The 22,636-nt window shown below is 40.6% G+C and overlaps 1 protein-coding gene across 1 annotated transcript in view; it reads left to right on the forward strand.

Annotated features, from left to right (window-relative positions):
* The window catches only part of ARHGEF26 (Rho guanine nucleotide exchange factor 26), a 136,853-nt gene that overhangs the window by 110,901 nt on the left and 3,316 nt on the right, over nucleotides 1–22,636 (forward strand). Inside the window, exons 11-12 of the mRNA XM_050778226.1 lie at nucleotides 8,375–8,584; nucleotides 21,332–21,399. Of these exons, the coding sequence (XP_050634183.1) occupies nucleotides 8,375–8,584; nucleotides 21,332–21,399 (278 nt within the window). The remainder of the gene's footprint in view (nucleotides 1–8,374; nucleotides 8,585–21,331; nucleotides 21,400–22,636) is intronic.

The following is a 22,636-nucleotide window of genomic DNA, read 5'->3' on the forward strand; positions in this document are numbered from 1 at the left end:
AATTTGGATAACCTTGTTACCCACTTAAGAAGCTGCCTGCCTGCCCTTCAGGGCTTGCTTATTTCAGCTTATCCCAGGGAGATAGCTTCAGAAAGGTACTGACAGCCTCTCAGAACTGTGCATCTCCTCTTTTTCAAGGACTATGGGTTCAGAGCATCCCATGGGCAACCGCAAAAGTGCTGGGCTGTGGCATCTGGTAGTCCTTGGTGACAGGGATGGGGCTTCCCGGCCCTTTTCTGGGTCACTGGCCATCTTTTTTGTGGCAGTGAATCATAGCAGATGCTTATCATACTAATGAACGGGGATCCTCATCTCTACTATTGGCTATGTTATTAACAATGAAATAGGATGTATGTGGCATGTTTGTTAGACTTCAGAATTATCTTGAGGAACTGAGCAAGTAAGGCTATTTGAAATCAGTTTCTGGATAAATATTGTGCCTTGTTTTGCTGGTCTGAGCACTTGCCAAATTGTGGATTTCTTGACATGGGCATTTAGCTCTAATTATGCTTGGTCCACTTGCACTTTTGCAAAACATATAATTATCAGACTTTTAACAAAACGTCAGGCAGTTTAATGGATGGCGTTCTGTTAGGAGAGTAAAAAAAATAATAGCTGACATTTACTGTAAGTTAGGCATGATTGTAAGAGCCTTACACACAATGAGGTAATACATGTGTTACCTCATTTAATCCTCTCAACAATCCAGTGAAGTTGGTACTGTTACTCCCACTTTACAGATGAGAAAACTGAAGCACAGAGAGGATCAGTAACTTGCTTGGGTTCACAAAGCCAGTGAGTAATTGGGTTTCTTTTTGTTTTTGTTTTTGTTTTTTTTGAGACGGAGTCGCCCAGGCTGGAGTGCAGTGGCACAATCTCGGCTCACTGCAACCTTCACCTCCTGGGTTCAAGCAATTCTCCTGCCTCAGCCTCCCGACTAGTTGGGACTACAGGTGCTTGCCACCACGGCTAATTTTTATTTTTTCTACTGTTAGTAAAGACCGGGTTTTACCGAGTTAGCCAGGATGGTCTGGATCTCCTAACCTTGTGATCCACCTGCCTTGGCCTCTCGAAGTGCTAGGATTACGGGTGTAAGCCACTGTGCCCGGCCTAAAATTGGGTTTCTTACCAGACATTCCAAATCGTGGCTTAACTCTTACCTGCTGTGCCGTACTTCATTCCTTTAAAATTGTATATTGTTCCACTAACAACATGTTAGTAGTATAATTCTAAAACCAAGCTTTGAAATGGAAATCAACCTCAATCAAGTGAAAAAAATTTTTAACTCCTTGACTGAAAATAAATTTTAGCATAAATTCAATGTCCTTCATCCCAGCAAAGTTTGACTAGAGTGTTTCTATTCCATTTAAGCACACGATTAAGTGTGAGGGTTTAGGAATCATGTTTTTTAGAAGGAGAAGGGAAACAAGTTGAAATCTACAGAACACTTTTTCTCATACATATATTGGAGGACAGTAGGAAGAATTTCCTTTGATCTCATAAACCCCATTAACTCCTGTGTATCAGTGCTACTGGGCGGAATGTTAGAACCATTAAATTCCTCAGAGGGATTTAATGCATGACAGTCTAGAAGAGGATCTTGGAGAGTGTCCCCAAAGAAGGATGACTTAGAAATGTCACAAAAGGCATTAGAAGACAGGGAGTTTCAGGATTCACAGTTGCTCAGTGTCACTAGATTCTGTATACATGCAAAGAGAAATAATGGCAAAATCCAGGTGTTTAATTTTGTGGGGTGATGGGCTATGGTGGCCTTCGGAAGCCATTTCACTGGCCTGTAAGCACAAAGGTCTGAAAAACCGCAGGCAGCTGCTAACTCAGGAAACATATTGTCGTGGCACCAGCATATTCTAGTAAATATTTTTTTCAGGACAGAGAAGCTGTGTGAATGTTTTAAAGCCTATGGAAAGGGAACTACTGAATAAGTAAAAAATAAATGTCTCTATCTTGAGAATACATGCCAAAAATCATATGACTATCAATGCTGTGATAAGTCTCAATAGCATCTTTTCTTTTAATTAAACCTTTTTACAAAAGGAAGAACTGGAAATGCTGCTTGGGTTTCCTTCTGTTGGATTTGGGCTATAAAAGAGAGTTCTAAAACAATGTAAGCGGGTATGTGAGAGTTATACCCACAGCTGGGGCTGAGAGATGTGGATTGTGGGAAAGCTGGCTTGTGCAGTCTAACCCTTTCCCTTGCCTCCCCATCACCATCCTTCCTTTCACTCTCCTGGGTGCATCTTGGTAAACTAGCCTATTTTCCATTCCTGTTCATCCGTATTAAGTACCTAAAATGCTTGCTAATAAGGGTTAAGATAAGAACTCGCCCTAAGGTATGTACATGTTTAACAGCACCTCTCTGACCACAAGGCAAGCCCTTATAGGTCTGTATCCTGCAGAAAGACCTGCCTTGTCACTTGCTTTTTCTTCACAACTCTTATGTACCCAGAGCTTGGGTCCAAGGAAGTATCCTGGTTTAAGGAGTGAGATTGGGATCCACATTTTAAAAAATATTTGATGTTTCCCCAAATGTCCCAGTATTATTTATTGATTAACTCATTAATTTTTTAGAGATTTGAAATGTCACCTCTGTATCCCCAGACATGTCTGTGTCAACTCATGAACCCACTATTCTGCTTCACAATCCATCAGTCAACTCATGCCCTTGTCCCAGTCTTTGAATTTCTGCAGCTTTACAGTATGTTTTGATACATCATAAGGCTAGTTTATTCTTTTTTTTTTTTCAGTCTTTCTGGATATTTCTGCATGTTTATTTTTTCTGTGTTTTACAGTCAGCTCAACTATTTCCACTCCCCGCCATCTCTCAAAAAACTCTTGCTTGTGTTTTCACTGGGTTGTGTTTAAATTATATATTAACTGAGGAAGAATTGATATCTTGATAATATCAAGCTTTTCTATTTATTACTTTGAGCCTTCTTCTAAAATTGTTTAAGGTTATCCACATATAGAAGAAACCTGTTAAGTTTAATCCTAAATATATTATGTGTTTTGTGGCAATCATAAATAAAATGACATCTTCATTTTGTATTCTAACTGGGTGTTACTCATATATAGAAAAGCCATTTTTTTTTAACACCTAATTGCTTTACTGAATTCACTGTCACTTGGTAGTATATTTTCAGTCAATGGTGTCGTCTGCAAAGAGTTAGTTGTTAGAGGGCAGAAAAGACATTCCATTATCAGGTAGTCACTTCAGTTGCATCCTTAAGCAGCCACAGACACCTAGAGTGATGATAGCCATCACTCTATGTATTTTTGATTAAATTCTTGATTTTTACTTTTACTTGTAAAATGGTTCAACCTTGCAGAAAATTATCAAACATGAATATACCTATCATCCATATTTAACAGATACTTTTTGCCATATTAGTGTCAGATCCCTCCTTTTAAACAAAAAAACTATATAAAACACTTGAGATTACCCAAAGTCCTTCCACCCTCAGCCTTTCTTCCTCCTCTTCCCCAGGGCACCTACTCAGCTGAAGTTGGCGTCTCTTATTCCTGTGCTAACTACTGCATATACATATATGTAGCTTTGGTATTTTAAAAATGTATGCAAGTTGTACGCAAAGTTTTAAATGTTTTCCTGATTTCAAAGTAATAAATATATGCTCAGTCTGAAAATTCTAACCTTTATATAAATTATGGGACAGAAACTTAAAGGGCTTCATAATAATCTCCTTAAGAAAGCCAGTGTTTACAATAAGGTGTATCATTTTTCTGCCTTTGATGTTGCGTTGCGTATAGTAGAACCAAACACTGTCTGACTTGCTTAACAAAGAATGCCCTCCAGAGAAAAAAATAATTAGAATATGTGTTTACCATCATATCCTGTTATCTGCTAGTAGTTCTTTATGTTGTTAAAAACAAGAAAAGAAAGAAATCTCAACAAAGGTTACTAGGACCTTAAGTGGATTTCAACAGAGAAACCCATCACTGTTTACACTCCAAGCAACAGACTTCTATAGATTTGATTCAGTTGAAGCACCTGATAGGAGCTGCTGCTTGCACAAAGCAGACGCCTTGATGAGCAGCTGGCAAACTTGGAGCACATATAAGACAATCAAAGGAAGTCTCCGTATAAACTTCTCCATGCAAGGAAAGATGGTTTTTCCATTTGCCCTTTTCTGAGCACTTTAACTTCCTCATTATATGTTCCAAATTGTTTCAGAGACTATGTAAACCATATGTTTGTGAAGTGATAGAGACAAACATGGGGAAGTCTGATTAGCATCAGCTTCCTTCAGGAAGGGGGTTACTTTCCCAACCCTGTTTAGCCTGCTCCATACTTATTGGACATGGGATAAGTAAGCAGGCATGGGAAATGGGCTTTAAACAGCTGCACCTGGCTGTAGAGTTGCCACTCCTCTTTCTACTGAAGCACATGTTTTAATAGTTACTCTCTATTAAGAAGAGAGATAGTAGGTGCTGGCTGACAGTAAGAGAATGAATTTCATTCAGTGTTTCAGTATTCATTCAAACCTTCATGAGATCAAGTGTGTGAATGCGTATGTGCGTGTGTGAGAACACTCGAGCTAACAAGCAAGAGTGAGCTGCTTTTCAGTTTTTGTTCTTTTTTTTTTCAGTCCTTTTTTTCTTTCAGTTTTTGTCTCACTGGGTTTGAATTAGGTAGCCAACAAGGATAAATAATCTGTTTACTTCACTACTATTAAATGGAATCATTTCTTTTTATATTAGATTCCCTAGGAGAGCAGTAAAGAAGGTATAAACACCTACATTATTTATTACATAATGCAGAAGTTTACTAGCCTAGACGAAATAATGATGTTGGATATTGAATGATAGTAAATCACTTTAAAAACAAACAAACAAAAAGGCCAACATGTTTCCTGCATTTTATTTTGGACCCGGAAGTCCAGTGGGCCAAGTTCCTTGTTCAGGCATATTCAATGGCACACCTGTGCAGATGTGTGGAAATAAATAATTGAGGTGAAATCATATAGCTATGATTAGGGCAGCCACAGTTTATCATTCAAACTGGACATTTGAGAGGACTACAGGCATAGTCTGAGCCCAGCAGCCATCCTGGGTCTTAATCAGTGGCATTGTAGTTGTCATTGCTTGAGAGAACAATTAATAAACATTTTTAAAAAGTATCTACTTGTGTCTTTATCTCCCAAAGACGAAAAAATAAAGCATTGATGACTCTGAAAATTGAAAGAGAAAAAAGCTGGCTGGGTGTGGTGAATCGGGCCTGTAATCCCAGTACTTTGGGAGGCCGATTACTTGAGATCAGGAGTTCCAGACCAGCATGGCCAACATGGTGAAACCCTGTCTCTACTAAAAATACAAAAATAGCCAGGCATGGTGGTGCGTGCCTGTAATCCCAGCTACACAGGAGGCTGAGGCAGGAGAACCACTTAAACCCGGGAGGCGGAGGTTGCAGTGAGCTGAGAGTGCACCACTGCATTCCAGCCTGGGCAACAGAGCGAGACTCCGTCATTCTCTCTCTCTATCTCTCTCTCTCTCACTCACTCACTCACACACACACACACACACACACACTCTCTTAACTGGTTTATTCATATTAACATATTCATTTTCTATGAATGCTTGGTCTTGAATTCTATTGGGATGACTTGATAGGTGAAACCACTTTATGTTGACAACTTTTTAGAATTTGAGTCATCTCAAATGATGACTTTATAGCATATCCATTTCTTTGGCTTTCATTTCTTGGGAAATACCTACGATACCTACGCACATGTCATTGTTTAGGGCCTTACCCCACATTCACAATATTAGGTTGCTTCCATTTATCTTTCTGAAGCAGAACTTTTTAAGCAGAAACAGGTGCCTTTGACTAACAGGTTGTGTTTTTTAACTTGTAAATTGGACCAAAAGAGTAATCAAAAGGGTCAGAGAGAAAATAGTAACAAGAAAGCCTCAGTTCATCCTCTTTTTCTCTTTGTTTTGATGCTGTTGTTGTTGAGGTTTTGTTATGTTTTATCCTGGTTTTTGGTTTTTATCTTGAGTCCTATGCTGTTAAATGCATGTCTGATATAGTATCTATACAACATGATAAACTTGTTCTATGCTGCTAAAAATTGACTGCTTTGTTTCTAGTAAACATAGTCTTTTAAAAAATAACCATATTTGTTTGTAAAGCGTGTTATTCACCTTTCTCTTTTTATAAACATCATGTCTACTTTGATAAGTCTCATTTTGGATGTGAGAAATATTTGACATATCCAGGTGTGGGTGTGCTGGTCTGTAGGCAGTCTCAGGAGAGCGTTGGAGATAATCGTGCTACACAATCTTTTAATTAATACAGATTACTCTCTTGGGAACAATTAGGCTTGATCAGAAGGCAATATTTTGCTTTTATAGATAACTGCACTTGCTGTTTTTTGAGGGGAGAATCTATCAAACTAAATTTTAGAAAAAAAAAAATGAAGTTTTTCAAGGAGCATTACAAGGGAGTGGTTGACAGGTAGATGTCCATTCTGAGGAAAATAAATTCCAAGAAATCTTGAGCAAAGTGACCTGTTCTGAAATTCCTAGTGTACTTGACTTTGCACAAGGATTTTTCTTTTCTCTAAGCTCCCCGGACATCATTCATTTGCATTTATTATTAAATAAGGCAATTATTCGATATTCCTAGCGTATATTAGAATTTATTGCATATTCATCCACTTTTGTGACAATTATTTATTGAGCACTCTCATGTTCACCCGCAAGGGTGCGGGTGCAGAATAGAGGAAAAGCTGTGTGTAACCAAGTTCGGGATTTGCCAGGCAAGTACAGTCAAGGAGATGAACATGTATGCAAGACGTGATTTAACTAGGTACCAAGAAATCCAAGCTAGGTAATTTAATATGCATGAACAAGAGGACACGAGGGAATTAAGGACAGGGGGAAAAGTTGTAGAGTCAATGGGTTGTAAGAACTGGTGGGTTAAATAATGGTTGGTGTTGAGGATTAGAGGAGGAGAGTTGGAAAGAAAGGCTGTGCTGGTTAGAGAGAGGTACGTTTGACACTGCGATTACAGAGAGATTGTAGTTGATGGTAATGACAAGGACTAAGGTGTAACCATGGATTTGTGGCTGAAGTAGGGCAGAAAACAAGATCATTGAAGGAGAGTAAAGTCAGGGAATTGAGGGTACGGGGTAGTGGAAAGATCCTTTACAGGAGAGTTCAAGAAAGAAGTAGTGTTGGGGACTTGATGTAAATGACCGAGAGAGAGAGAAGGAGAGAGAGAGAGAGAGAGAGAGTGAGTGTGTGTGTGTGTGTGTGTGAAGTATAATTGGAGAAAGACAGAGAGCCAGCAGTGAAACTCAAGGGAGAGGATCGGGAATGATCCAGGGGTCTATAATGACTGTGGTTATGAGTTAGAGACTGATGGCATGAGCTTCAAAGCTGATGATGTTTCAGGAGGAGGAAGCCATCATTGTCTAGAAGCAAGAATAAAAAGCAAGCAGGCAGAGAGCTCTCAGGAGATGCCTTGTTCTCTAGGGAGAGACATGTTTCTTTTAAAGCAAGAACGTGAAGGGAGGGTTCAGAGATGAGGCCAAGTATTTAGAAGACTTTACTAGATTCCCTAAATGAAGGAATTGCATTCCCAGAGGGTACAGTGGAAAGGGTTCAGGAACCAGCTGAGGAGTGGAAAAAGTTGGGGCCAGACTGGGCATGTTCACAGTGCGATGGGAATGGGAGTGCAGGAGAAAGAAGGATATTGGGGGTCCTGAGCCTAATCAGGAGTAGAGGGCATAATGAGATTAGTCCTAGTGGTTTCTGAAACAGGTGGTGAGGCTCTGAGTGTGGGACAGAAGGATGGGTTGGGTGTCTTGCCAGAAACAAGCAGACCTCTGGGACTCTTCTCTCCAATGCATGGTCATTTGGAGATGGGGATTTTGGGGGGTGAGGTCTTGTTTCCCAGAGCATGAGTAGATTTGGGGCTCCTCCTTCATTCTACAAATAGAGATGTGGAAGCTGGGGAGGTATACCTGCTGGAGCATTACCAAGATGCATGCAAGGATGCAAGGACCACTTATTATAACAGTTCCAGGATGAGGTCAAATGAAACCTAGAGGGTTTCATTTTTTTTTTTTTTTGTATTACTTTTGTACTTGAGATGCAATTTAGTATGTTACATACATAAAAATAGTAATTAGGTTTAATTGGAGGGGGTTACATTGATTCATAATCAGTAGATAGAATTTGAATTCCAATTCATAGTTTAAAATAAGTCATTCTCTCCCTCTCCTTCCTGCCTACTCCTTGCTGTTTCCACCAAAATGTGCCTTGAAAACTGACAATGTCACAGTCTTATCTGGCTGAATAATTGACATGTTCTTTTCCCTTTCCTTTATAGTGAAGAAAGTTATAACGTCAATGATTATTCCTTAAGAGATCAGCTCTTGGTGGAATCTTGTGACAATGAAGAGCTTAATTCTTCTCCAGGGAAGAACAGTTCCACAATGCTCTATTCAAGACAGAGCTCTGCCAGTCACCTCTTTACTCTGACAGTCCTTAGTAACCATGCGAATGAGAAAGTGGAAATGCTGCTAGGAGCTGAGACGCAGTAAGTATATGTGGGGAAAGGATCGGAATATCTGATGGTATCTCCCTGACCTGATTTCCTATGGTTTACAGACTCCCTAAAAACAGCAGCTACTATTCATGTTTTTGTTGAGCACCTACTGTTCGCTAAGCGCTACGACTGGGTGCTTTTTACAGATGTTCTTCTTTTTATTGTAATCGTCTTATAGGAGATGGATGTTGTTATTTTTGTCCCTATAAGTCCTGATAGATGCACTGTGCTTTAGGTGTTTTTATAGAGTGGTTTAAAAATCATTTTACTTTTTTTATTGACAAAGAATATGATACACTATCCTTAGGGAATATGACTCAACTGGTAGTTTGAGTCTAGGCCATAAGCCCTCTTAGGTAATGGAATTGAGGTCGTTTCTCAGTCACCTACCTTCAACCAGAGAGCAGAAAGCCCAATGATTTCTGTCAAAAGAGCTACCCAGTTTATGGAAATATACTGATAAATCCTCTTTCTAATCCAGAGCTTATGCAAGACCAAAACAGGCATCCTGTTTGTGCCTGCAGTTTCGCCAGCAGTTAGTGTGCAGTTAGTTCTCACATTGGATGAGTGGCAGTGAGGGTTAACTTTCAAGTTCACCTTCGTGATTTTTTGGTGGTGATTTTAAAGCTAACTGACCAATTTATTTGTTTAGAAACTGGAAACTTACTCTTGCAATAATCATCATGGGCAGATGTTATATTGGGTCAGAGAGTGGAGCAGTGGAGGGAAAGGAGAAGTTCCCTAATTCTTTGTCCTGTCAGATTCCTGCCTCCCACTCCATGTCTGCCTAAGTTCCTAAATGATGTGGTTCAAATGGATCGGCACCTAATGAGTAACAACCCTAAAACTGTAGGAAGATCTTAGAGAAAGTGATCCCAAAGAGGTATCTTCGCCTTAAGACAGATTTTATCAGTGTTCCTAGATGATTAAAGAAAATATTAAAGAAAAATTATTCAAGGACACTTGCTAAAGCACAGTAAGGCTGGCTTTATTCAAGATCATCTTAATAGGTGGAAGGACCATTGCAGCAAGGTCTTCAGTGGGGGAGACAGATTGGGCTCAACTTCGAATCCAGCATGGGCCAGTGGGAATTTACAGCCATGGAGCAAGATGGAGGTCAGTGGATGGAAACTCACTAAGAGGAAATATCAGGGATAAGGGCGATTCTGGCTAAACTAACCAAACAGGATTCTTGCTGAAGACAGGCCAGAGTAATTAGACATCATAACCTCTGGGATGATGGAGAATAATGAATCTGATTATCAGATATTGAGGATGGAGTAGGGGATATTCTTGCCAAGCTGACTTAGTAGGGTTCTTTGCTGAAACTGGATTTTATGAAGAAGTGTACAGATGAGCCTAGGAGAAGGTACAGAAATCTAACTAAAGTTTGGCCAAGCAAAGAATCTTTGTCAAGAGACATAAGAAAAATGTGAAAATTACAAGGCATCCGCATAAAATGTCAAGTTATTGCATATCTTTTGGCACTAGAAGTAACATTTCACAGGCTGGAGAAAAACAAAGACAGGTTGGTGAAAGCTATAGAATATTCCAAATGAACTGGAGAGTTCACCGAGGTAATGAAGAAAGCAATGTATTTCATAAGGCTACGGCTAACCGTAGAGAGTGATTCCTCTGATGGATCTGGGCAAAGTCTTCTGGAAAAGATTCACCGTCGTAAATGTCATTAAAAACATTCATAATTCATGGGAGGAGATCAGCATGTCAACATGAACAGGAGTTGGGAAAAGTTGATTGCAACTCTCATGGATGACTTATGAGGGGTTCAAGACTTCAGTGGAGGAAGCAACTGCAGATGCAATGGAAACAGTGAGAGAACTAGATTTAGAAATGGAGACTGAAGATGCAACTGAATTGCTGCAATCTTATAATACAACTTGAACAAATGAGGAGTTGCTTCTTCAGGATGAGCAAAGAAAGTGAAGTTGCTGCGAGCATTGTTGAAATGACAACAGAGGATTTAGAATATTGTGTAAACTGAATTGATAAAGCAGTAGCAAAGTTTGAGAGGATTGACTCCAATTTTGCAAGAAGTTCTACAGAGGATAAAATACTATCAAACAGCATTGCATGCTATACAGAAATCTTTCATGAGTGAAAGAGTCAATTGATGCAACAAATTTCATTGTGGTCTTAATTTAAGAAATGGCCACAGCCACACAAACCTTCAGCAACAATCACCCTAGGTAGCAACCATAAAAAAAAAAAAGAAAAGGAACTTCATCTTCATGTGTTTGTTTACAAAACAAACAAATGCCTTTCTCTGAGGTCTCAGAGTTCTTCCGCTAAAGGTGCTGGAAAGCGCTGATGGCATTCCAAGCTTGCAGCTCTGGGGAGGTGAGCTTGGGTGGGCGTGTGCTTGCTTGTCTGTGAGGTAACCAGCAAGTGACATACCCAAGACCAGGGCCAAGGGGAGGCATTACTTGAATTCCAAAAGTGGTTTAAACCCCTTCGCCAGTGAGGACAAACCTGGACTTCCTTTGTCTGGGGAAACTTTTCCTCAAAACAGAATTTTTAGTATGCCTGTGCTTTCAATTTTATATGACTTTAAGGATGAGAACGACTTAAACACTTTGGAAATTAGTACTTTTCCAGTGTTCTAGAGAATTCTCAGAAACTAGTGACTTCCCTTTCCCCATATAGTTAGTAATGGTGAAAGTGTTGCTGGTTTTGCCTTGTGTTTTCCTTTTCTTTCAGTTTACAAGGCTTGTTTGTTCTTTATTCAGACTTTGCCAACATCTCAACAGAGATTTTCCTGACTGTCTCATTCATAATTTATGTAATCTCCACCACTCGTTTCTGAGATGATTCCAAGAGAGTAGGAGGTGAACTGACACGTCCAGCTTATTTTCACGCCAAGGCTAAATCCTTTCCTGGGACATTCTGTAGCATTTGTTCCATCCTTTTGCCTTTTAATCTTGCCAAAGACTGAATGGTTGTTCGTTTCCTCAATCAGACATGTTCTCAGAATATTTAGTCATGTCACTTGGAAACCCATGGGTCTGACTCATATTTGTAGTTCTTTAATTAATAGCAAGAGGACATTCCAGAAGGGGCATGGGACAGAGGTCTCCTTGGGTACAGAAGGAGTGACTCTCTCATTCTCTTTGCTCTCCCTGCCCCCACCCTCAATTACAGTTGAGAAGTAAATAAATGGACATGCTTTTAAGACATAGAATAGTATTGGTGTTGAAAAATATATTTAACAACTAAAGACTCACTTTCTTTAAAAAAAAAAAAAAAGACTATTAAAAAACCTGGCAAATTGTTACATGCCATGTTTGCAAATATGCAGGTTAGCTCTGGATACCTAGTTTTGAGCAATTAGAGCTTTGACGTGCATAGAATGTGTTCCAAAATTTGTGAAATGCATCAGTAAGTATATATTGTTTAGGTTTTCTTTCTTTTATGTCTGTGTGGTTAATATGGTTCATTGGCAATCTAGCTGAAGAAACAAGGTTTTCACCACCGCTCTAGCCTTAAGTAATTGAAGAACTTCAGACCAGTCAGGTATATCTTTTCACTACTTACTCTTTGACCTGAAAAATAATGAATTTTACACCTAAATATTTATCTTCTTTGAAAACCTGTTGTCACTAAAGGCCACCAAAGGATATACCACATGTAAAATCAGCAGTAGGAGGGGTGCAGCTGTTTGGCACAAGGACAGTTTGACTTCAGAAGACAATGAAATTGTGGAAGAAAAATCAATGGCTTTGATTACATAAAGAATGCAGAAATGCTCACCGAAAGGAGATGAGGCAAATAGTGAGCATCTGGGATGTGCCAGGCACTGAGCCAGCTGTAGAGCATGATGAAGGGACCCATGGGTGTTTCTAGAGGAGGATAGAATTTTGAGCTGAAGAAAGCATATAGGTAAGGTGATCAGACATCTTGGTTTTCCCAGAATCAGTGATTCAAGTTTAGGTCTGTTGTCCTGGTGAAATTATGAATGATTCTCTTTTTGACTCTCAAAAGGTCCTTGTTTACACAATGAAATATATGATGACCCTAATTATGTATAATTATAATAGTATATAAAATAAAATATTATCAATAACAAATTATAAATATATACACATATTTATAATTATATACATGGTCCAGCTCCCTCATTTTCTTCCCCCATGTGAAGTGAGACTCACAAAGGCCATACAGGAAGTGAGTTATTGCCAAAGCTGGAACTAGAATCTGGCCTTCCTGACAGTCTAGCACACTCTCTAGTAACAAATTTTAATCTTTTTATGGAGAAGCTGCCAACCAGTAGGCTGTTCCACCCCCACTTCACTGCTCAGTTTGGCTTGTTCTGGATTTGGAAGGAAAACTCCAGGAAGTCAGTTGCCATTAACTGTGAGAAACTACTAAAATACATAATATTTTAAGCCCAAAGACTTTATTATTTTTTATTTTATTAAGATACAGGTTCACTGTGTCACCGGGGCTGGAGTGCAGTGGCATGATCTCAGCTCACTGCAACCTCCCCCTCACGAGTTCAAGTGATTCTCCTGCCTCAGCATCCCAAAGAGCTGAGATTATAGGTGCTTATCACCACGCTTGGCTAATTTTTTTATTGTTAGTAGAGACGGGGTTCACCGTGTTGGCTAGGCTGGTCTCAAACTCCTGACCTCAATTGATCAGCCCGCCTCAGCTTCCAAAGGTGCTGGGATTACAGGCATGAGCCACTGTGCCTGGCCAAAATACATAGGCTTTAAAAAGGAAAAAGGTTGTGGAAACCTAGATGTTAAATTTAGGGTATCATATGGGTTGGAATATTTTATAATAAAATGCAAAATAGATATTGCATCCCCAAAATTATTTTCCATGTTAAACTTCCTTTTTTGTTCCTTTGCCTGTGTTTTTCATACTTCCTGGAGTGCCCTCTTCAGGCCTCCTCAGGTGGCCAGGTAGGTCCTCTTAGGGCCCATGTCAAGCCTTTCCTCTGCTGAGGAACCTCTCAGTACCGCACACTGCAGTCTCATCCTGAGAATGCCCAGTGCTCGCTGTGTGTGACACTCTTGTCAGTTCACTTTCCCCTCATGTTTTCTGTCTCACCCACCCTCCAGTGTATGACTCCAAACCCCCAGCCTACTCCTACATCCTTCCTTCCCTTTACAGAACTTCTCAAGAGAGTGGCCTTCGTTTCTCCGGATTAATTAATTCAGTGGATTTTTGTCAGGCACCTACTTCCCGTCAAGTGCTATTCTCAGTGCTGGGATGTAGCAGTGAAGCATACAGAGATCAGATCTCTGCTCTTAGGCTTATATCCAAGTGAAGAACCGATCCCCTTGGGCTTCCTGCTTTTAGGAAGATGACTGGATGGATGGAAGCTTTTGCCAGTCTGCGTGGGCAAATGGCCTGCAATGAACTGGGATGTTGGGAAAGCATTTCTTCTTGATCCAGTTAAAAATATAGGATCATTTCAGGTAGTGGTAAGTACCTAAAGCTGGTGATATGATCTGGAGTGAGTGCTAATTGGGGGGTGGTAGGGATATGTACTCTAACTTAGGTGGTGCAGAAAAACTTCTCTTAAGAGGTGATATTTGAGCCTTGAGTGAAAAGGGGGAGTCAACCCTTAGGAAAATGCAGAGTCAGAATGTTTCACCCAAAGAGAACAGCAAGTGCAAAACCTCTAAGGAAATGAGTTTAGTGTTCTCAAACTTGGCCTGAACCTGGAGAATGTGGCTGGAGCAGAATAAACCAGGGAGAGGGTGGTGGTCAGTGGGCAGCAAAGGCCAGTTTGTGTAAGAGCAGAGCTACTCCAGTGCTGTCTGTGGGCCATCAGTCCTCAGGTAGTTACCAGCCTGGTATGTAGGAAGCAGTTTGACATTTCTGAGGCATCAAAACTTGTGATGATTTTAACAATTGATTTTTATTGTATTTCTAAAAACACTTGGTCCGCAATGGATTCAAGGAGAGGAGACTGGTTCTCTACCAGAGGTATTTTGAGAAGTACTGATTTAGAGCCACGTAAGTCATAGCAGGAAGTTTCAGGAACAGCAGGGGCCCTGGGGTGAGGGACAGAAGTTTCAGTGGGGCAAACAATGAGAACCCTAACCCTAATCCTGTTGGAGTAGTCGAGGGAGTCCCAGTGTTGGCTTGGACCATGATATATAAGAGGAGATAGAAAAGTTGTATTTTGGAGACAAAAACAACAGGACCAACCGATGGATTGGATGAGTTGAGGTGGCAGTAAGTGGAAGAGAGGAATCGATGATACTAAGATTTTTGGCGTGAGCTGCTAGCACCATATGTTGAATTGTTTCTTAATCAACCTTGCCGTGGCTTCTTCCTCTGGCACCCTGTTGAGGCCTCTCCATCAGATTAACAGGCTTCCTGGTTTCACACTCAGCAGTTCAATCTTCCTCTTTCTTTACCTCTCGTATTTAGTTTTATTGACCATCCAGCTCTTTCACGCTAACCCTTTTTTTGAGATTATGTTTTTCTCAGCCTCTTATCTGTGCTCTTAGTTTGCCTCTCACACCTATGGCCATTCCTCTTCTCTGTCTCTTCAAAAATGCAGCCTGTCCAGAACCAAACATCAACACTGCCCGTGGCTTTCCCCGACACACACATTTCTGTAAATGGTACCATTGACACTGTTTTGTGTTATCCAGTCTGGAGACTTGGTGCTGTTTTTGATGCTTCTGTGTCAGAACAGATCCATCATCTGCCAGTTCTTCCTGTGTAAAAGTCTATTTCATCTTTCCACATCTTTCCATTCCACTGCCTCCTTCCTAGGTCAACCAGATCACTTTTGAACTACCCCGATGACCTCCTAGCCATTCTCCTCTCCCATCAATACACTACTGTTTTATCACCAATCCCTCAGGTCAGCTCTAATCTTGTCCTTTCCTTGCTTTGTACATAGCGAGTGGGTTCCCAGTAAATATTTTTGGGATTCGTAAATATTATAACTAGCTTTTCTCTATCCAAGACAAGGTAGAAGAGTAACCGGGTGTGGAGAAAAACTGCTTCCTATCTGTCTCTATTTACTGCCCTTGTTGTTACTGCTGGAGCAAGTTTTTCCCAAATTTTACTTGTTTTTCAATGTTTGCTATTAAGGATTCAGTCAGTGTTTTTTGGGGTGTACATCTAAGTCATGTATACTGTGTTATATCTGTTTGTCCATGACAGGCCCTAAGTCATGGTATTGTTAATGAGACAATAGTCTGCGAAAAATACAAAAGCCTACCCTTTATAAAAGGACAAAAGAAGAATGTTTTACCACTGTCATTCCTTTTTCCCTCTGGGTCTTTCAAGAGGAATGTGGGAGCCAGAGAGCCCCTTTGTCTGCCTTCATTAAAATGAAGCACAGACAGCTGCAGCTGGCACACACAACAGGCTGTGGCAAGTGGAATCCTTGGCTTCCTGCATTTGCAGTAAAATTTAGATGTCATTTGGGTGTAGTGTATACCGTCATGAAACATCTAGGACATGTTCAGTGATGAACATAAACTTTCTTCACTCATTATATGACAGTTATAGGATATGATGACCTTAGCCCATAATCAAATATCCTTCTCAAAATTTCTCCCTCACAGAGCTAGAAGCATAATGAATGTGGTCGGTGCTGTCAACCATCCAGACACCAATTCCTGGGCCTCCTGATAAAGGGGCATTGTTTGCAGGGAGTCTTTGAGCTTTTCCTGCTTCTGTTAATGATTTAATTAACAACAGGAAGTACATGGAATGGAATAAAATTGTAAATAGTATCTCTGACATGTTATATACTTCATCCTTTTAGAAAAATCACAACATAAAGACAGTACACATGGAAACATTGTGTTTGTTGCAGGGTACAGCATTTTTTCCTTGTCAAATCTAAATTCTAAGTCCAATCGTAATCTTACATTTGTCTAGTGCCTGTCAAAGGATCTGATCTTATGTAATCCTCATCACCAACCCCAACAGGACAGGAGGTCTTTTATCAACAAGGAAACATTATTGACCCGCTTCAGGTTAACTGAAGGATTCTGGACCAGATTTTTTAGGTCTGAACTAACGTAATATGATAAACAAGAAATAATTGATTTAACTATATAGCATGTGACAAAAATCAGAATTTTAGAACTCTTAATTAGTGGGCTAGGGATATTATTTTGCTTCAGTTGGATTTTTTAAAATTTGGCAAATTGAGCTGATAATCTAGTTGTTTAAGGCATTTTTAATGACTTTTTTTCACGCTGTGGGCTTTCTTTCATGGATCAGTTTTCTGAACTAATCTGGTTGAATTGAATGTGCAAGGGAATGAACAAAAACAGCTATCTTCACAATCCTATTCTTTACAAAGGTTCGAAGGACTTTTTTCAAAGGCCATGGATATAGAAAATTCAAAAGGAACCAAAGGTAAATGTGTAGGCTGTGAGAAGAAACACAAAAGGTAACTGGTCAAATGCCATTTTGGGAGGGATAAGAGGAAGGTTAAAGAGCAACTGAGGGTTCTTTTTTTCTATTGAGAAATCAGGAAAACCCTGTTAAGTGATGGAGTCCTCAGCCTGTGTTCTGTTCTGTGCAGCCTCACCTGCAGCCCTGCCTCTGTGATTTCAAAGCCTGCTTCCTACTTTCTCAGTATGTATCTGTCTTTTGTAGCTGATGCCTGGTATTCCATAAGAATTGAGACTTTGCTGTATCTTTGACCTTCATGCAATTAACTTTAAACCTGCTGTGCATAATTAATTATATGAGAGAGAGAGAACAAGGTGCTACCACAGCTGATAGAAAACTGTAGAAACATCATTTCATGCCATGCATGGAGATTGAGGTTATGAAAGGACTGCATTTATAGATATTTAAGTTCAAAGAGTCTCCTCTCCATTTAGTCTTCTCTCTCTGCCTAGGGCAAACGTTTTGGCAGAGTGTTCCATTTCAGCACACTGCACGCTGTGTTGGGTTTTGTTGCGTGTTTTCTGCTCTGTGTGTTCCTTCATATTGCGGGCGGTGAAAAGCCAGGGAGTCCAGCGTATTCACTCTGCACCCCTGCCCAGCTCAGGGCCTGTGCAAAGTGAATGTGGGTGGAGGAAGGAGCGGTCGGGTGAGTCTTGAAAGTTGATATGCTGCAGATGGGCTTCAGTGCAGCATTGCTTACTCTGTCCCTTTGGGCAAAGGGAAAAGTCTGTGAACTGGCTGTGTGGTAGATTGTGAATTCATCTCGATTGTTTTGTATCAATATGTCCCTGGAGAAAATAGATGTCTGTGAGTGAGCCCTAGACTTCAGAGCTAAATTTAATAGTAGGTAAGTCGGCCGGGCGCGGTGGCTCAAGCCTGTAATCCCAGCACTTTGGGAGGCCGAGATGGGCGGATCACGAGGTCAGGAGATCGAGACCATCCTGGCTAACACGGTGAAACCCCGTCTCTACTAAGAAATACAAAAAAATAGCCGGGCGAGGTGGCGGGCGCCTGTAGTCCCAGCTACTCGGGAGGCTGAGGCCGGAGAATGGCGTGAACCCGGGAGGCGGAGCTTGCAGTGAGCTGAGATCCGGCCACTGCACTCCAGCCTGGGCGGCAGAGCGAGACTCCGTCTCAAAAAAAAAAAAAAAATAGTAGGTAAGTCTATGCCCTGGTTTTTCCTGTCCCTAAAATCCATCTTACAACAGCTTAGTTCCTGCTTTAGAGATGTAGTGCTCTCTGCTTCATAGCTGGGGAGCTTTTTTTTTTTTTTTTTTTTTTTCCTGAGACAGAGTTTCGCTCTTGTCACCCAGGCTGGAGTATAATGGCGCACTCTCGGCTCACCGCAACTTCCGCCTCCCAGTTCAAGCAATTCTCTTGCCTCAGCCTCCTGAGTAGCTGGGATTACAGGCATGCACCACCACGCCCAGCTAATTTTGTATTTTTAGCAGAGATGGGGTTTCTCCATGTTGGTCAGGCTGGTCTTGAACTCCCGACCTCAGGTGATCCGCCCACTTCGGCCTCCCAGAGTGCTGGGATTACAAGCGTGAGCCGCAGTGCCTGGTCTCTTGGCAGGCTTTTGGAAGCCCCAGGGAAAGTCCTGTGGATTTGACAGCATCTGAGACGGGGGTGAGACTGACTCAATTGAAGCAGTTTCAAGAAGCTGCTGCTTTCAGTGATAGCAACAATGAGTGTCTTGTTGTATCCTCTGGAGTCCCTGCGAGGGGCGGCCATGTCTCAGAGATGCTATTAGCATCCAGGCAGCATGCCACAGAAGTGAAAGATTTCATCTGGACTTCTGGAAACTGGCAGCAGGGCAAAGCCACTGCTGATCCTGGCCACTCAGTGCCAGAGACGGTGTCTGTGTACAGGAAGATCTGCCTCACTGGCTCTAAGTTGCTCTAAATTGCTCCGGAAGACAGCAGTATAGGCTGTGTATAACTTGTTTGGGTATGGCATAGAGAGACACAAATGGATCATTTTCGATTTCTCTTGGTGAGCAGCTCTTCCTTTCATAAGGTATTTTGTTTTCGATTGGCTTTGTACTTTGGAAATTCCACTGAAGCCTGCGTAAAAAATGATCTTATTCCCAATAAAGACATGATAGCAAAGATAGAAATGTTTGCCTGGGAATTATTTTACATGAAGTTGTGCTTTGCTTATTTCTTATAGAACTATGGTACAGCCCTTTGTCTTGTATTAGAGAGAGAGGTTTTAAAAGCAAGACAGGAGCCTTGGCTTCTATATAAATTGTGCATATTACTACTTGACACACTATCTTGACCAAGGCCTAGCCTCATCTTAATCTTTGAAAATGCCTGTCTTTCAAGATCCCACAGTTTCCGCCCTTCCTGCCTTCCATCATTATTTTGTAAACACTTGCTAGGTAACACCACATCTTCGATTTCCGACTGCCTGGGTTAGGTGTTTAACATACCAGACTTGCTTTGTCCTCTGAAAAAATAGAAATAATTTTGGTACTGTTTTCTTTTCAAGATTGTTATAAAAATTAGGTTAGATGATACTTGGAATTGTTTAGTACCATACCTGAAACATACGTGCTTCAGAATATTATTTAGAACAAGGCCCAGTTCCTGCCATTTTGGAGTTTATAGCCTGGTAAGAGAAGCACATGAGTCAGTAAATGATTGGGCTCAATATGTGATGAGTTATATAATTCATTCATTAGCAGACGTATACTGAGCCCCTGGTATGTGGCGGGCAGTGTTGTAGAGATAATGCAGTGAACCAAATGGATAAGCTGCCTGCTTTTATGAGGCTTACTGTTGACCAGCAGTATAATAGAATTGTGCAGAGACGTGCCCTGGAAACAGGATTATCAGACTGGGATGGGGATGGAAGGATTGATTTATGTATCAGAGGAGCCCCCGCTGGAGGAAGTAAGCCTTGTGTTTTCAACACTGAGTGGATATATGTTGAGCCAAAGGAGCCCAATACAAAAGCATGTATACTAAAGGATTTCATTTGCAAAAAGTACAAAAGAAGCATGGTAATAGAAATTCCATGGTAATGAAAAACAGAAGAGCAGTTACCTTTGGACAGAGGTTGTTGATTGGAAAGAGTCAGAATGGAAATGCCTGGTGCATCTATGTCTTGGTAAGTAAACACAGAGCTGTACTCGCTTATGATTAACTCAGTTTATGTTACGTATGTTAAGAAATTTTAATGGCAATAATGAATGGGCTTATCTAGGTAAAAACAGAGGGAAGGAATAGGAAAGGCTGGGGCAAGGGTGCTGTGTTCCTGTGTGGTAAGTCGTCCTCTCTGCTGGGTTGGAAGGATGCACATGGGGATGAAGGTGGGGTGACAGCGACAAGCGTCTGTAGATTCAGGCTGCTGTGAGAGAAGAGACTTTTTTCCCCCAGGTGTTGGTCATGAAGCATTTTTTCTTAAGAATGTAGAGTGGCACAGTAGAAACTGACTTTGGTTTGAATTGCTTGCCTCTGAACTTCTGTCTGATCTTAGCATCCTTCAGATGGGCTTTTGGGAGGATTACGTGGAATAGTGGATGTCGAGTGCAGTGTCTGACCTGTACGTGTGTTTAATAAATACATAACAGAGTTAAAAGTATGTGTGTGGTGGGGGCAGTATTTAATTAATTGTAATTTTAATACTTGCTCAAAATAAAAAACTAGGGTGACTTCAATATGTAGAAAAGTGCTTGCTTATCTGAAACTTTTGATCCTTCAGTTGAATAATGATTTTTATGTAATTATAGCTTAATATTATATTAAAAGTATTGATCATTTTTCCTGTACTCATTAAACCATTGTAAGCATTTGGGAACAGTGTAAAAATAGCCAAAGAATTTCTCTTTTAGTCAGGCTCATATTTGGCAAAAGTTGTATGAGGGATGAGACAACTAAGTATGTCAAGTTTCTCATCTTTTCTGAAAGGTTTGAGTGTGTGGGAAGGGAAGTGAGAAGCAAGCAGAGGAATTAGTAGGATTTTTAAAAAATGAAATTAATGCTTTTGAAACATTAAACATCAAATTATAGGTATGATAAATACCTTTTGGGGTTATAATGTGTTAGTGTAATCAGCTCCTTATTAACTTTGAAACTGTCACAGGAGAAGTTCCTTTTAATCAATAATGAGCCAAGTTCATTCAGACTCTTTTGACAATGATTACTAGTCTCCGACTTATTTTAGACTTTCCAGATTATCTCTTTTAAGCTCTCACCCTGTTTTACCGTACCTCTCTGAAGAATCTCTCGTTTTCTGGGAATGGCTTTGCATTGACTGCCTAGAACACACTCCATTCTGTGTTTTTACACCTTGAATCTCAGTTGGATCTGTGCTCTGTTTTAGGAGCGAGCGAGCCCGCTGGATAACTGCCCTGGGACACAGCAGCGGGAAGCCGCCTGCAGACCGAACCTGTAAGTTCTCTCAAGGGGAAGCCCACTTGGGAACATGGACAGGCTCTGCCCCCTGCTGGACGCTGGGTTGCTAATGAGTTACACTCAATACTCAGGCCTAAGTTTCTTCCAAGGCTTCCTTCCTTCTGCTTTACACCGGAAGTGTGTGGTCCTTGTTTTGGAAGTCAGGGGGTCTGAAGTCAAATCCGAGGTGCATTTCTTTGTTGTGTTAACATGGCAAATCATTGCTTAGCATTACAGAGCCTATTTAACACCATCTGCAAGTCAGTTACACCATTATATAAAACATGGGGTTATTGTGAAGATTAAGTTAAATAATCTATGTTAAAAGCCCTACTTGAACTATAAAGCTCTTAAATCTTTAGCTGTTATGAAATGGGCAATAGTTGATAATGTTTAAGCCTTCTCCATACTGACAGTCTGGATTTAAGCTGGAAAGTATTTTTAATCTAAAAGAAAATTACTTAACAATTATTTTCGACCTTCTAAGAAAGTGTGTTTCATTATTTAGAGAATTAGAAACTGGTGCAGTAAAGGGTGGTGGTGTGTGCCTATTAGCTTCCTAACTGATGCTGTGGTTCCTTAGATTGTTACAGTTGCAAGGTCAAATCCACAGAATTAGGGCAAAACGTCACTATCTTGGAACACTCAAAAATTATAGCTTTAAGCTTAGATTAAAAGCCAAAATGACTGGTTTGAAAGTTCCCTAAAATCAAGCTTCGTATGAAAAAGCAAATTAAGAAGTCACATGTCAGCATTTCTGAGGAGCTCTAACATGTCTTCTCAGCTTTTGGTTGGAACTCATTTTATTTCTAAACTTTTTTGTGGAAGCTTTCATGTGCTGCTGTTGAGATGGGGAGACACTCTGATGACAGCCAGGAGAACTGTGTCTGTTGCAGATTTTGCATGGCCTTGGCACATCAGCAGCTCTTTCATGCCTCAGTTTCCCTAATACAAAATGGCTGTTTTCTTCTCCATTGTGTGACATGACTAATGACTCCTGATCAACCTGTTATTGAGGGGATTCATGCATCATAAAAGGCCTCGCAAATCTGAGCTTCTAAAATTCTAAAGCATATAGCCAAGCAAGGGAGCTGCTAGAAAAGACGTTCTGCTTTTTGTTAGAAGCCCAACTTGTTTCTCTCAATGCTGGGCCTGAATTGCAGAGAAAAATGAGTAAGTGTACGCCATTAGATTGCACGTTTTTTCTCTGCTACTGAAACTATGTCCTCTTTGT

This window comes from Macaca thibetana, chromosome 2 (genome assembly GCF_024542745.1).
Source record: "Macaca thibetana thibetana isolate TM-01 chromosome 2, ASM2454274v1, whole genome shotgun sequence".
Classification (NCBI taxonomy): Eukaryota; Metazoa; Chordata; class Mammalia; order Primates; family Cercopithecidae; genus Macaca; species Macaca thibetana.